This window comes from Heterodontus francisci, chromosome 4 (genome assembly GCF_036365525.1).
Source record: "Heterodontus francisci isolate sHetFra1 chromosome 4, sHetFra1.hap1, whole genome shotgun sequence".
Classification (NCBI taxonomy): Eukaryota; Metazoa; Chordata; class Chondrichthyes; order Heterodontiformes; family Heterodontidae; genus Heterodontus; species Heterodontus francisci.
The window spans coordinates 177,802,500-177,817,496 of NC_090374.1; the positions used below are offsets into that span (position 1 = coordinate 177,802,500).

The window sequence follows — 14,997 nt, forward strand, 5'->3', positions numbered from 1 at the left end:
TTACTCCCACACTCCTGCTCTTCCCCCATAGCCCTGCAAATATTCCCCCTTCAAGCATTTATCCAATTCCCTTCAGAAAATTATTATTGAATCTGCTTCCATCGCCCTTTCAGGCAGTGAATTGCAGATCATAACAATTCACTACATTTTTCAAAAAAAGTCCTAATTTCCCCTCTGGTTCTTTTGCCAATGATCTTAAATATGTGTCTTTTGGTTACCAACCCTCCTGTCACTGGAAAGTTTCTCCTGATTTGCTCAATCAAAATCCTTCTTTTAATTTCCCTGAATCATCTTTCCAATGTTTCTACTAAATCTTCCTCTAACCATTTCTGCTCTAAGAACAATCCCAGTTTCTCCAGTCTCTTCACATAACTGAAGTCATAGTCATTTCCAGCACAGAAGGAAGCCATTCGGCCCACGAGTTTATGCCAGCTCCCCACAGAGCAATCCAGTCTCTCCCACTTGATCCCCGTAGGCCTGCAAGTTTATTTTCTTCAAGTGGCATTCCAGTTTCCTTTTGAAATCATTGATTGTCTCCGCTTCCACCACCCTTGTGGACAGCGAGTTCCAGGCCATTACCACTTGCTGTGTAGAAAGTGTTTCTTCACATTCCCCCTGCATCTCTTGTCCAAAACCTTTAATCTGTGTCCTCTCATCCTTGTACCATCAGTTAATGGGAACAGTTTTTCCTTGTCTAACTTACTTAAACCTGTCATAATCTTGTACACCTCTATCAAATCGCCCCTCTATCTCCTTTGCTCCAGAGCTTTTCCTACCTAACCTTGTAGCTAAAATCCCCCATCCCTGGAACCATTCTAGTAAATATCCTGTGCAGCCTCTCAAAGACCTTGACATCCTTCCTAAAAGTGCACCGTCCAGAATTGGCCTCCATACTCCAGCAGTGGCTTACGGTGATTTATAAAGGTTTAGCATAATGTCTACTTTTGTATTCTACACCTCTGTTTATGCTTTTTTAATGGCCTCTTCAACTTGTCCTGCCAGCTTCAAAGATTTGTGTATGTATACCCTCAAAATTAATTCCCTAACTGAGCATTGAATAACATGACATAGAGAGTGCCAAATCCTAACCAATAGTCCAGCAGAGACTAGGCTACACACCAGACACACGTCTATGGGCACAGTAGCCTTGTGGTTATACTACTGGATTAGTTAACCCAGGCACCAGGACTAATAAACCAGAGACATGAGTTCAAATCTCACCACAGCAGCTGGAGAATTTAAATAAAATAAAATAAATCAGGAATAAAAATGCTTGTAACGATAATGGTGACTCTGAAACTATCAGATTGTCATAAAAACCCAACTGGTTCACTAACGTCCTTTAGGGAAGGAAATCTGCTGACCTTATCCAGTCTCGAGACTCCAGACCTACAGCAATGCAGGTGACTCTTAACTGCCCTTTGAAATGGCTCAGCAAAAAACTCAGTTACATTCAAGTAGGTGGCTCACCATCGCATTCTCAAGGGTAATTAGGGATAGGAAATAAATACTGGCCTTACCAGCGACGCCCACATCTCATGAATGAATATGAAAAAAACTATTCACTTGTAGAATCTAAATTTGAAAACTTAAAGCAGTTTGCAGACAGATTCTGAACTTTTGTGTATTATTAGAACTTTTTAAATACAGTATAGATCTTGTAAAAAAAAAGAAGGAAACACCCTGTCACACAAACCGCAGGCTGACTGACCAATACTGGGTTTTATCTCTCCACATGCTCTGTCTCACAACTTGAGAAGTCATTTTTAGCACTGGTGTAGTAACACTTATTGGGTGTTAAAATTACACACTGGAACTGTGTCCAAGAAAGTGTTGAAACTCCTCCCTACTTCCCTCAATTATTTAGACATTTGGTTACCTTAGTTCAGTAAGATGCCAGTTCTCCCCAAGCACAATTTGTGAAGTTTAGGACTTAATGAACAGCCATTAAGGAGTGAAGGAGTTTGATCTTAAACAATAACTTTCATTTGCATAGTGCCTTTAACAGAGCAAGACGCCCCACGGAAGCAATTATCAGGCAAAATTTGACACTGAGCCACATAAGGAGATAAATTGAAATAGGATCCACAGTATTTTGCTTTTGTAACAGATAATTTGAGCTCATCCAAAACTCTGCTGCCCATGTCCTAACTCGCAGCAAGTGTTGTTCACCTGTCACCCCAGTGTTTGCTGATCTACATTGGCTCCTGGTCTGGCAATGCCTCAAGTTTCAAATTCATATTTGGGAGGGCAAACATAGCGAAGGAATACACAATAAATGGGAGGATATTGAGAGGGGTAGAAGAAGTGAGAGACCTTGAACTGCATGTCTACAGGCCTCTGAAGGTGGCAGGACAGGTAGATAGAGTGGTGAAGAAGACATATGGAACGTTTTCCTCTGTTGGCCGAGGTATAGAATACAAAAGCAGGGATGTAATGCTGGAACTGTATAAAATGCTGGTTAGGCCACAGCTGGAGTATTGCGTGTAGTTCTAGTCACCACATTACAGGAAGGACATAATTGCTCTGGAGAGAGTACAGAGGAGATTTACAAGAATGTTGCCAGGGCTTGAAAGTTGCAACTATGAAGAAAGATTGGATAGGCTAGGGTTGTTTTCCTTAGAACAGAGGTGGCTGAGGGGTGACTTAATTGAAGTGTACAAAATTATGAGGGGCCTAGATAGAGTAGTCAGGAAGGACCTGTTTCCCCTAGCGGAGAGGTCAATTACCAGGGGACACAGATTTAAGATGATTGGTAGAAGGATTAAAGGGGACATGAGGAAAAACCTTTTCACCCAGAGGGTGGTGGGTATCTGAAGTTCACTGCCCAGATCGGTGGTGGAGACAGAAACCCTCAACTCTTTTTAAAGGTACCTGGACATGCACCTGAAATGCTGTAACTGGCAGGGCTATGGACCAGGTGCTGGAATTGGGCGGCTGGTTTTTTCAGCCGGCACAGACACAATGGGCTGAATGGCCGCCTTCTGTGCCATAACCTTTCTATGATTCTCATCCTTACTTTCAAATCCTTTCATGGCCTCACCTTCTTATCTCTGTAGCCTCTTCCAGCCCTCCAAGTTCTCTGTGCTCCTCTAATATTGGCCTCTTGCCGATTTTAATCACTCCACTAGCGCAGCCATGCCAGCTGTCTCGGCCCTGAGCTCTGGAATTCCCTCCCTAGTTCTCTCCACCTCTCTCCTTTAAAACTCCTTAAAACCTACCTCATTGACCAGGTTTTGGACACCTTTCCTAATATCATCTTGTGTGGCTCGGTGTCAAATTTTGTTTAATGCTGCTCCTGTGAAACACCTTGGAACATTTGATTATGTTAATGGTGCTATATAAACCACTGACCACCTCCAGGCGCGTATCCATTGTCTCTCGAGATAAGGAGGCCAAAGAAGAAGAAGAATAAATACAAGTTCTTGTCAGATGAAAAGCAGTGGGAGAAGGCTTGTGTGGAGCATAAACACTGGCATGGACCAGTGGGGCCGAATGGCCTATTTCTGTGCTGTACATTCTGTGTAATTCTATGAATAATTTTCTAAGACAGGGGTTATTGCCTCTGTGTCCAAGGGGAGTCCTGTTCAGAATGGATTGGACACGTAGGTCTGGTAAAGTGCGGAAAATATTCATCAGAGATTCTTGTGTTATATTGGGATCAGGAGTGAAAGGGCAGTGGAGAAAAAGGTTGGAAAAATGAAAGGGGATGAGGAACAAGTTGAAAAACAGCAAGGACAAATGTAGCAAAAATGCTCAATTTTTAAAAAAACAAGGGCAGTGCGAGAATATAGTAAGTTGTTTTTTTAAAAAAGGAAACCCAGTATATTAAAGTTATTTCTATAACTGTGCATACATTGAAAAATGTACAGGGATAGAAAAGGTAGTGTACTGGAAAAGGAGCAGTTTTTTAAAATAACGCACCTGTTTAAAGTCTTTTTACACAGTGGGTTGCATAGTAAATGCACTGTGATGTTCCGACACACCTTTCAGTTGATTAGGATGAGATGAACCTTTTTGTTTGTTATGTTTGCTACAGTTTGATAATCTGTCCTGATTATAACTTACAAATTCCATGTGTTTTTTTTTGTTTTTCTTCTATAGAAGATGAAACAAAGAGATACATTTTATTCGAACATTGTGTCGAAACCCCGTACACTGTTGGTTTCCTTCACACACACCTGAAATATGATTAATTCTGAGAACTCTGACTGGTCCTAGGTTGGAGCAAAATGTTTTATCGGTGGGGTGGGGTGGGGAGGGAGGCACTGTTGCGATATGTCTCCGAAGAGCTGATTGAGTGGCATCTGGAATTGTGTCCCCGACTGTTCCACGCTTCCGGTTAGAGGAAGGTTTGTGTTACATGTGTGTACAGCACAGAAAGAGACCTTTGGGCTAAACAGGTCTTTATGCTGCACACGAGTTTCCTCCTGCCTCTCTTCATTTAATCCCATCAACATATCCTTCTATTCCTTTCTCCCTCATGTATTTACCTAGCTTCCCCTTATATGTATCTGTGCAGTTTGCCTCAGCCACTCTGTGTGGTAATGAGCCCTAACCATTCTAATGTATAAAATAATGTAAATATTGGATGATTCAGAGAAATTAAAAGCAGCTTCTTCAAGCCTTAGATTAAAGGTGAATTTACCATTCCAATTTAACGTCCGGTTTTTGGATTTACATGGCTCTAATCATTAATGATAGCCATTCAGCCCATCATGCCTATGCTGGCTGATTGGTAGAGCTATTCAGTTAGTTCCACTCCCCTGCTCTTTCACCATTGTCCTGGAGATTTTCCCCTTCAAGTATTGAATCTGCTTGCTCCACCCTTTCAGGTAGTGCATTCCAGAACATAACAACTTGCTGTATTTAAAAAAAAACTCATCTCCCCGCTAATTCTTTTGCCAATTATTCTAAATCTGTGTCCCCCAGATGCCGACCACTGGAAACAGTTTCTCCTTGTTTGCTTCTATCAAACCCCTTCATGATTTTGAACACCTCAAATCAAATCTCCCTTAACCTTCTCTGCTTTAAAGTGAACAACTAAGCTGGTAAGTCAGAAGCAAAGCAGCAAGGACTCCTCCAGGGAGTCTCACTTCAGTGCCAGCATGTTGGTAAATACAAAAGAATTAAGAGAAAATGAATGACTGATGTTGCACGAATGCAATGAAGAGCATGGGCCGAGGTATATGGCCTTAGTTTTAACAAAAGGAGCCATAGTTGATTCCAGGCACCCTGTGAAGTTTACAGCTGATAAGTTGCCATTTGCAGTTTAAAGTTTTGGAACATAGGAACAGGAGGAGGCCATTTAGCCCCTCAAGCCTGTTCCACCATTCAGTACGATCGTGGCTGATCTGTGACCTAACTCCATATACCCGCCTTTGCCCCATATCCTTAATACCCAATGTAAAGCCTTAATATAATTTTTGGACTCAGATCAGTTGTAAACTACTTAAGTTTTATTTGCCTTGTTTTATAAACCTTAGAGATTCATGAAAGCTGGAGACGGTAATATGCCTGACAATTAACTTCAGTTATTAATGTTTCAAAGGATTCATCTTAGGACGACACACAGAGCAGTACATGCAGCCCGACAACTAGAAACTTGCGAGCGATGCCTGTCCATGCCATTCATGGCACCTCTCGTTGAAGGTAGCTAAAGTTGCAAACTGGGTTTGACTTTGTATCCCACTTTTATACTATTTCAAAAAAACAATCAAACATTGTCTAATTCTTGCTGAGTTTAACATTGGTGGGCACTTTATGGCCATCAAACAGATTGCTGAATACACACAACCATAGGGGCATATCCTGGTCAATATCCTGTTCTATTGTCTCAAGTTTCATCCTCCCACCCCCCCAATATTATCTATGTCACTGTGATCAAAAGGTTTGCGAGCACACAGTTTAAAGCAATTTTGATTTACTTGTGTGGTTTAATCATAATTAGGGTGGCACAGTGGTTAGCACCGCAGCCTCACAGCTCCAGCGACCCAGGTTCAGTTCTGGGTACTGTCTGTGCGGAATTTGCAAGTTCTCCCTGTGACCGCGTGGGTTTCCGCCGGGTGCTCCGGTTTCCTCCCACAGCCAAAGACTTGCAGATTGATAGGTAAATTGGCCATTGTAAATTGCCCCTTGTGTAGGTAGGTGGTAGGAGAATGGTGGGGATGTGGTAGGGAATATGGGGTTAATGTAGGATTAGTATAAATGGGTGGTTGTTGGTTGGCACAGATTCAGTGGGCCGAAGGACCTGTTTCAGTGCTGTATCAATAAATAAAATAGTAATTCCTACTGTCGTTTTCTTTGTTAAAAACAATGTAAAAGTATATCTGTATTTCATAAAATTAAAACACAAAATGCTGGAAGCACTCAGGATTTCGGGGAACATCTGTGGACAGAGAAACAGAGTTAAATATTTCAGGTTGATGACCTTTTGTCAGAACTTGAAAAAGTTAGGAGTTGTAACAGGTTTAAAGCAAATACAGAGGTAGGGAAAGGGGAATGGAAGGAAAGAACAAAAGGGAAGGCCTGTGATAGGCTGGAAGGCAGACGAGATTAAATGGCAGAAGGGATGATGGTGCGAGGCAAAAGGAGGTGGTAATGGGACAAGTAAAAAAAAAAAGATGGGTCTAGAGGAGTTGTAAATAGCAACAGCAGAACCATTAATAGCACTTAAATAAAAGCAAAATACTGCAGATGCTGGAAATCTGAAATAAAAACAAGAAATGCTGGAAATACTCAGCAGGTCTGGCAGCATCTGTGGAGAGAGAAGCAGAGTTAACATTTCAGGTCAGTGACCCTTCATCAGAACTGGCAGATATTAGAAATGTAAAAGGTTTTAAGCAAGTAAAGAAGGGGGGGGGGGCGGGGCAAGAGATAACAAAGGAGAAGGTGTTGATAGGACAGAGGGTCACAGAGAATAACTGACCAGAAGGTCATGGAATAAAGGCAAACGATGTGTTAATGGTGTGGTGAAAGACAAAGTGTTAGTACAGAGAGGGTGTGAATAGATTGTAAAGCACAAAGCACTCCAAGCACAAACATTTAAAAAAACAGAAACAGTGGGTAGGCACAGTAGGAACAAACTAAAAAAACTAAAATCAGATAACCAAATAAAGAAAAAATAACTAAACATCAAAAGGGGGGCCCATCATGCTCTGAAATTATTGAACTCAATGTTCAGTCCGGCAGGCTGTAGCGTGTCTAATCGGTAAATGAGATGCTGTTCCTCGAGCTTGAGTTGATGCTTGCTGGAACACTGCAATAATCCCAGGACAGAGATGTGAGCGTGAGAGCGAGGGGGTGTTGAAATGGCAAGCAACCGGAAGCTCGGGGTCATGCTGACGGACTGAGCGGAGGTATTCTGCAAAGTGGTCACCCAATCTATGTTTGGTCTCCCCAATGTAGAGGAGACCACATTGTGAGCAGCGAATACAGTATACTAAATTGAAAGAAGTACAAGTAAATCGCTGCTTCACCTGAAAGGAGTGTTTGGGGGCTTGGATAATGAGGAGAGAGGAGGTAAATAGGCTGGTATTACACCTCCTGCGATTGCAGGGGAAGATGCCGTGGGGGTAGTGGAGGAATGGACAAGGGTGTCACGGAGGGAACGATCCCTTCAGAATGCTGACGGGAAGGGAGGGGAAGATGCGTTTGGTAGTGGCATCACGCTGGAGGTGGCAGAAATGGCAGAGGATGATCCTTTGGATGTGGAGGCTGGTGGGGTGGAAAGTGAGGACAAGGGAAACCCTGTCGCAGTTCTGGGAGGGAGGGGAAGGGATGAGGGTAGAGGTGCGGGTAATGGGCCAGACGCAGTTGAGGGCCCTGTCAACCACAGCGGTGGGGGGAATCCTCGGTTGAGGAAAAAGGAAGACATATCAGAAGCACCGTCATGGAAGGTAGCATCATCAGAGCAGATGCGTCGGAGACGGAGAAACTGGGAGAATGGAATGGATTCCTTACAGGAGGCAGGGTGTGAAGAAGTGTAGTCGAGGTAGCTGTGGGAGTCGGTGGGCTTATAATCAATATTAGTAGACAGCCTATCCCCAGAGATGGAGACAGAGAAATCGAGAAAGGGAAGGAAAGTGTTGGAGATAGACCATGTAAAGGTGAGAGAAGGGTGGAAATTATAAGCAAAGTTGATAAACTTTTCCAGTTCGGGGTGGGAGCAGGAAACAGATACAGTCATCAATGTACCAGAAAAAGAGTTGGGGGAGGGGGCCTGAGTAGGACTGGAACAAGGAATGTTCAACATATCCCACAAAAAGACAGGTATAGCTAGGACCCATGCGGGTACCCATAGCAACACCTTTTACTTGAAGGAAGTGAGTGGAGTTGAAGGAGAAGTTGTTCAATGTGAGAACAAGTTCAGCCAGGCGGAGGAGGGTGGTGGTGGATGGGGACTGGTTGGGCCTCTGTTCAAGGAAGGAGCAGAGAGTCCTCAAACTATCCTGGTGGGGGATGGAGGTGTAGAGAGATTGAACATCCATAGTGAAGAGGAGGTGGTTAGGGCCAGGAAACTGGAAATTGTCAAAATGACGTAGGGCATCAGAAGAGTCATGAATGTAGGTGGGAAGACACTGGACCAGGAGAGAAAAGATGGAGTGAAGATAGGAAGAGATAAGTTCAGTGGGGCAAGAACAGGCTGAAACAATGGGTCTGCCGGGACAGTCCTGTTTGTGGATTTTAGGAAGGAGGTAGAAGCGGGCTGGGTTGCGGGACTATGAGGTTGGAAGCTGTAGAGGGAAGATCTCCAGAGGAGATGAGATCACTGACAGTTCTGTGGACAGTAGCACCGAACGGTGGTGGGGTCATGGTCCAGGGGGAAGTAGGAAGAAGTGTCTGAGAGTTGGCGCTGAGCCTCTGCAAGGTAGAGGTCGGTATGCCAGACAACAACAGCACCACCCTTATCTGCAGGTTTTATGACAATGTCGGTGTTAAATCTGAGAGAATGGAGTGTGGCAAGTTCAGAGGGGGGCAGGTTAGAGTGAGTAAGGGGGGGCAGAGAAATTGAGACAGCCAATGTCTCGTCGACAGTTTTCAATGAATAGATCAAGAGCGGGTAAGAGCTGTCCAAAATAATAGGAGCGGTGGTTATCTAAAGTTATTGAAGTCAATGTTGAATCTGCAAGTGCCTAATACATTCTTACAGATATCAGTGGTGTCTTTTAAATGAGTGTCCAGTGTCTCTGCCATGGGGAATGAATGGGGGGAGTGGGATTAACTGGGTAGCTCTTTCTAAAGCCAGCACAGACACGATGGGCTGAAAGGCCTCTTGTGCTGTATCATTCTATGATTCAGACAAAGAATGATCTTTCATAAATTTTTTCAGTGATTATATTTGAGTGATCCAAAAACTGTTCAGCGGGAGGAATACATTAGCTTATTATTTATAAACTTTGTAGGAGTATGTGACTCAGTACTCTCGATGAGTCATGTTTTCCTTCAAAGTTCATAAATAGGGAGCTAATGGATTCCCATTGCCTCTATGGCACTGCTTTACCAACAACTTAAAAAAAACATTTTTGCAGTACATAATTTTATACGGCCTGTCCATGCTGAAGTGTACCACGGAAGTTAGACTAAGCAAGGCACTGATATGTATTATAACAGATTTATGTTGATGTGAATGTTTCTTTCAAGACTGATTTGTTCTTCCTTCTCTTTCTTTACCATCCCCATGGCAGGCACCAACTGCTGAGTATTTGCTTTATATGTGATAAATATTTATAGCAGAAGCTTAACTCCACACCCTATGCCCTCTGCCAAAACACACACACACACTGGAATGAATAATGTGCATCATTGATGTGTGTGAGATGCTGCTTCGAGTTTGGATTTCCTCAAGTTCCCAAATTAAGAAAAAAAAATGATTTCAGTATTATGGTTGTTCAGTGTCAACATGTTGGGACATTTAAAGATATACTGGCAAACCTTCAACAATAACATCACAGCCTCTGGTAAAGTTGGAACAGGCACAACATTTCTGAATGAACCAGTGGACTTGGGAAGTTTATAGTGGGAATAACAGTTAGTGCAGGAAAAAAAAGAGAAAACACATCAGAATCAAATAAAAAGTGAACAACTTCCATTTATATAGCTCCTTTAATGTAGTAAAGCCACTTCACTGGAGCGTTGTCAAACAAAATTTGACACTGAGCCCCATGGGAGATATTAGAACAGCTCACCAAAAGCTTGGTCAAAGAGGTAGGTTTAAAGGGGCATCTTAAAGGAGGAAAGCGTGGTAGAGAGGTGGAGAGGTTTAGGGTGGTAGCTGAAGACACGGCCGCCAATGGTGGGGCGAATGAATTCGGGGATGTGCAAGCTGCTGAGAAAGTGAAAACCAGGTTTTAATTGATTTTTTAAGATTTGGGAATTAAATTAATGACAGATAAATTAAAATTTCTCTGGGTGAAACATACATCTTTCTTCTCTGTTTTTGTGTGAAATGCAATTCCTGACCAGACAAACTTTGTTTTCAAATCCAGGTTTCGCAGGCTGCCACAGAACTCCAGCAGTATTGTATCCAGAATGCCTGCAAAGATGCACTGTTGGTAGGATTACCTGCAGGAAGCAACCCCTTCAGAGAACCTAGGTCCTGCACTCTTCTCTAAAACCAGGTACATGAAGTTGCCCTTAGGTTAGCAGTTTGTTATGTTGTTATGCAACTACGGACAAGAGAAGGCTATGGAATACCAAAGTACATTGTTCTTGCATCCCAACACATTCCCCAACTCCCCCACTTGCCTTTCCCCACCTTCTGTGAGATCCAAAAATGAGACCTGTAGCCAATTCAGAACAGTCTGTCAAGAGTGAGGACTGGATTAAACTGTAAATGAGGAATGAATTAAACTGGATTAGGCTGTGAGTGAGGACTGGATTAAACTAGATTAGGCTGTGAGGACTGGATTAAACTGGATTAAGATGTGTGAGGACTGGATTAGGCAGTGAGTGAGGACTGGATTAAACTGGATTAGGCAGTGAGTGAGGACTGGATTAAACTGGATTAGGCAATGAGAGCAGACTGGATTAAGATGGATTAGGCTGTGAGTGAGGACTGGATTAAGCTCTCTCCCTCTCTCCGTGTTCCCGCCTCTCTCTCCGTGTTCCCGCCTCTCTCTCCGTGTTCCCGCCTCTCTCTCCGTGTTCCCGCCTCTCTCTCCGTGTTCCCGCCTCTCTCTCCGTGTTCCCGCCTCTCTCTCCGTGCTCCCGCCTCTCTCTCCGTGCTCCCGCCTCTCTCTCCGTGCTCCCGCCTCTCTCTCCGTGCTCCCGCCTCTCTCTCCGTGCTCCCGCCTCTCTCTCCGTCTTCCCCCCGCACCCTCCGTCTTCCCCCTCCGCCTACCCCCTCAGCCTCTCCACCTTCCCCCTCCCCCTCTTCACTCTCCCCTTCCCTTTCCCCTCTCTCTCTCTGTGTTCCCCCTCTCTCTCTCTGTTCCCCCCCATCTCTCTCTCTCTGCTCCCCCCCCTCTCTGTTCCCCCCTCTGTCTCTCTCTCTCTATATGATCCCCCTCTCTTTGTTCCCCTCTCTCTCTCTTTCTCTGTGTTCCACCCCCCTCTCTCTGTTGTCCCCACTCTCTCTCTCTGTGTTCCCCCCCTCTCTCTCTCTCTCTCTCTCTGTTCCCCCCTCTCTCTTTCTCTCTCTGTGTTCCCCCCCTCTCTCTCTGTTTCCCCTGTCTCTCTCTCTCTGTTTCCCCCTCTCTCTCTCTCTCTGTTTCCCCCCCCCTCTCTCTCTGTGTTTCCCTATCTCTCTGTGTTTCACCCCCCTCTCTGTTTCCCCCTCCTCTCTCTCTGTGTTTCCCTATCTCTCTGTGTTCCCCCCTCTCTCCATCTCAACCCCCCTCCGTTCTCCCTCTCGCTCTCCATTCTCCCCCTCTTTCCATTCTCCCCCTCTCTCCATTCCCCTCTAACTCTCTGTTCCCCCCTCTCTGTGTTCCCCTCTCTCTCTCTTCCCCCCTCTCTCTCTGCTCCTCCCCCTCTCTCTCTGTTCCACCCTCTCTCTCTCTGCTTCCTCCCCATCTCTGTTCCCCCCCCCCTCTCTCTCTCTCTGTGATCCCCCTTTCTCTCTCTCTTTCCCCTCTTTCTCTCTGTTGTCCCCCTCTCTCTGTTGTCCCCTCTCTCTCTCCCTGTGTTCCCCCCTTTCTCTCTCGCTCTGTTTCCCCCCTCTCTCTCTGTGTTTCCCCCCTCTCTCTCTCTGTGTTTCCCCCCTCTCTCTCTCTGTGTTTCCCCCTCTCTCTCTCTGTGTTTCCCCCTCTCTCTCTCTGTGTTTCCCCCTCTCTCTCTCTGTGTTTCCCCCTCTCTCTCTCTGTGTTTCCCCCTCTCTCTCTCTGTGTTTCCCCCTCTCTCTCTCTGTGTTTCCCCCTCTCTCTCTCTCTCTCTGTTTCCCCCTCTCTCTCTCTCTGTGTTTCCCCCTCTCTCTCTCTCTGTGTTTCCCCCTCTCTCTCTCTCTGTGTTTCCCCCTCTCTCTCTCTCTGTGTTTCCCCCTCTCTCTCTCTCTGTGTTTCCCCCTCTCTCTCTCTCTGTGTTTCCCCCTCTCTCTCTCTGTGTTTCCCCCTCTCTCTCTCTCTGTGTTGCCCCCTCTCTCTCTCTGTGTTGCCCCCTCTCTCTCTCTCTGTTGCCCCCTCTCTCTCTCTGTGTTGCCCCCTCTCTCTCTCTGTGTTGCCCCCTCTCTCTCTCTGTGTTGCCCCCTCTCTCTCTCTGTGTTGCCCCCTCTCTCTCTCTGTGTTGCCCCCTCTCTCTCTCTGTGTTTCCCCCCCTCTCTCTCTGTTTCCCCCCCTCTCTCTCTCTCTCTCTCTGTTTCCCCCTCTCTCTCTCTCTCTCTGTTTCCCCCTCTCTCTCTCTCTCTCTGTTTCCCCCTCTCTCTCTCTCTCTCTTTCCCCCTCTCTCTCTCTCTCTCTGTTTCCCCCCCTCCCTATCTCTCTCTTCCCCCTCCCTCTCTCTCTCTTCCCCCTCCCTCTCTCTCTCTTCCCCCTCCCTCTCTCTCTCTTCCCCCTCCCTCTCTTTCTCTTCCCCCTCCCTCTCTTTCTCTTCCCCCTCCCTCTCTCTCTCTTCCCCCTCCCTCTCTCTCTGTTCCGCCTCTTTCTCTGTGTTCCCCCCTTTCTCTCTCTGTGTTCCTCCCTCTCACTCTATTCCCCCCTCTCACTCTCTGTTACCCGTCTCTCTCTCTCTTCCCCCTCTCTCTCTGCTCCCCCCTCTCTCTCTCTCTCTCTGTGATACCCCTCTCTCTCCCTCTCTGTTTCCCCCCTCTCTCTCTCTCTGTTTCCCTATCTCTCTCGCTGTGTTTCACCCCCCTCTCTGTTTCCCCCTCCTCTCTCTCTGTGCTCCCCCCTCTCTCTGTGTTACCCCTCTCTCTGTGTTACCCCCTCTCTCTGTGTTACCCCCTCTCTCTGTGTTACCCCCTCTCTCTGTGTTACCCCCTCTCTCTCTGTTACCCCCTCTCTCTCTGTTACCCCCTCTCTCTCTGTTACCTCCCTCTCTCTGTTACCTCCCTCTCTCTGTTACCCCTCTCTCTCTGTTACCCCTCTCTTTCTGTTCCCCCTCCCTCCCTCTTTGTTCTCCCCCTCCCTCTCTCTTTGTTCTCCCCCTCCCTCTCTCTTTGTTCTCCCCCTCCCTCTCTCTTTGTTCAGCCCTCTCTCTCTCTGCTCCCCCTCTCTCTCTCTGCTCCCCCTCTCTCTCTCTGCTCCCCCTCTCTCTCTCTGCTCCCCCTCTCTCTCTCTGCTCCCCCTCTCTCTCTCTGCGCCCCCCTCTCTCTCTCTCTCTCTCTGCTCCCCCCTCTCTCTCTCTGCTCCCCCTCCCTCTCTCTCGTCTCCCCCTTCCTCTCTCTCGTCTCCCCCTCCCTCTCTCTCGTCTCCCCCTCCCTCTCTCTCGTCTCCCCCTCCCTCTCTCTCGTCTCCCCCTCCCTCTCTCTCAGCTCCCCCTCCCTCTCTCTCAGCTCCCCCTCCCTCTCTCTCTGCTCCCCCTCCCTCTCTCTCTGCTCCCCCTCCCTCTCTCTGCTCCCCCTCCCTCTCTCTCTGCTCCCCCTCCCTCTCTCTCTGCTCCCCCTCCCTCTCTCTCTGCTCCCCCTCCCTCTCTCTCTGCTCCCCCTCCCTCTCTCTCTGCTCCCCATCTCTCTCTCTCTGCTCCCCATCTCTCTCTCTCTCTGCTCCCTCCCTCTCTCTCTGTTCCTCCCTCTCTCTCTCTCTGTTCCCCCGCCTTCTCTCTCTGTCTCCCCCTCTCTCTCGCTCTGCTCCCTCCCTCTCTCTCTCTGTTCCCCCTCTCTCTCTCTGTTCCCCCCCTCTCTCTCTCTGTTCCCCCCCTCTCTCTCTCTGTTCCCCCCCTCTCTCTCTCTGTTCCCCCCCTCTCTCTCTCTGTTCCCCCCCTCTCTCTCTCTGTTCCCCCCCTCTCTCTCTCTGTTCCCCCCCTCTCTCTCTCTGTTCCCCCCCTCTCTCTCTCTGTTCCCCCCCCTCTCTCTCTCTGTTCCCCCCCCTCTCTCTCTCTGTTCCCCCCCTCTCTCTCTCTGTTCCCCCCCCTCACTCTCTCTGTTCCCCCCACCTCTCTCTCTCTGTTCCCCCCCTCTCTCTCTCTGTTCCCCCCCTCTCTCTCTGTTCCCCCCCCTCTCTCTCTGTTCCCCCCCCCTCTCTCTCTGTTCCCCCCCTCTCTCTCTCTGTTCCCCCCCTCTCTCTCTCTGTTCCCCCCCTCTCTCTCTCTGTTCCCCCCCTCTCTCTCTCTGTTCCCCCCCTCTCTCTCTCTGTTCCCCCCCCTCTCTCTCTCTGTTCCCCCCCCCTCTCTCTCTCTGTTCCCCCCCCTCTCTCTCTCTGTTCCCCCCCCTCTCTCTCTCTGTTCCCCCCCTCTCTCTCTCTCTGTTCCCCCCCCTCTCTCTCTCTGTTCCCCCCCCTCTCTCTCTCTGTTCCCCCCCTCTCTCTCTCTGTTCCCCCCCTCTCTCTCTCTGTTCCCCCCCCCTCTCTCTCTCTGTTCCCCCCCCTCTCTCTCTCTGTTCCCCCCCCTCTCTCTCTCTGTTCCCCC

General features: G+C 47.4%; 1 protein-coding gene across 1 annotated transcript in view; it reads left to right on the top strand.

Moving 5' to 3' along the window:
• Positions 1 to 14,997, top strand: part of gng10 (guanine nucleotide binding protein (G protein), gamma 10) — a 67,333-nt gene that overhangs the window by 15,133 nt on the left and 37,203 nt on the right. Inside the window, exon 2 of the mRNA XM_068030646.1 lies at positions 10,488 to 10,619. Within this exon, the coding sequence (XP_067886747.1) occupies positions 10,488 to 10,613 (126 nt within the window). The 3' untranslated portion in view covers positions 10,614 to 10,619. The remainder of the gene's footprint in view (positions 1 to 10,487; positions 10,620 to 14,997) is intronic.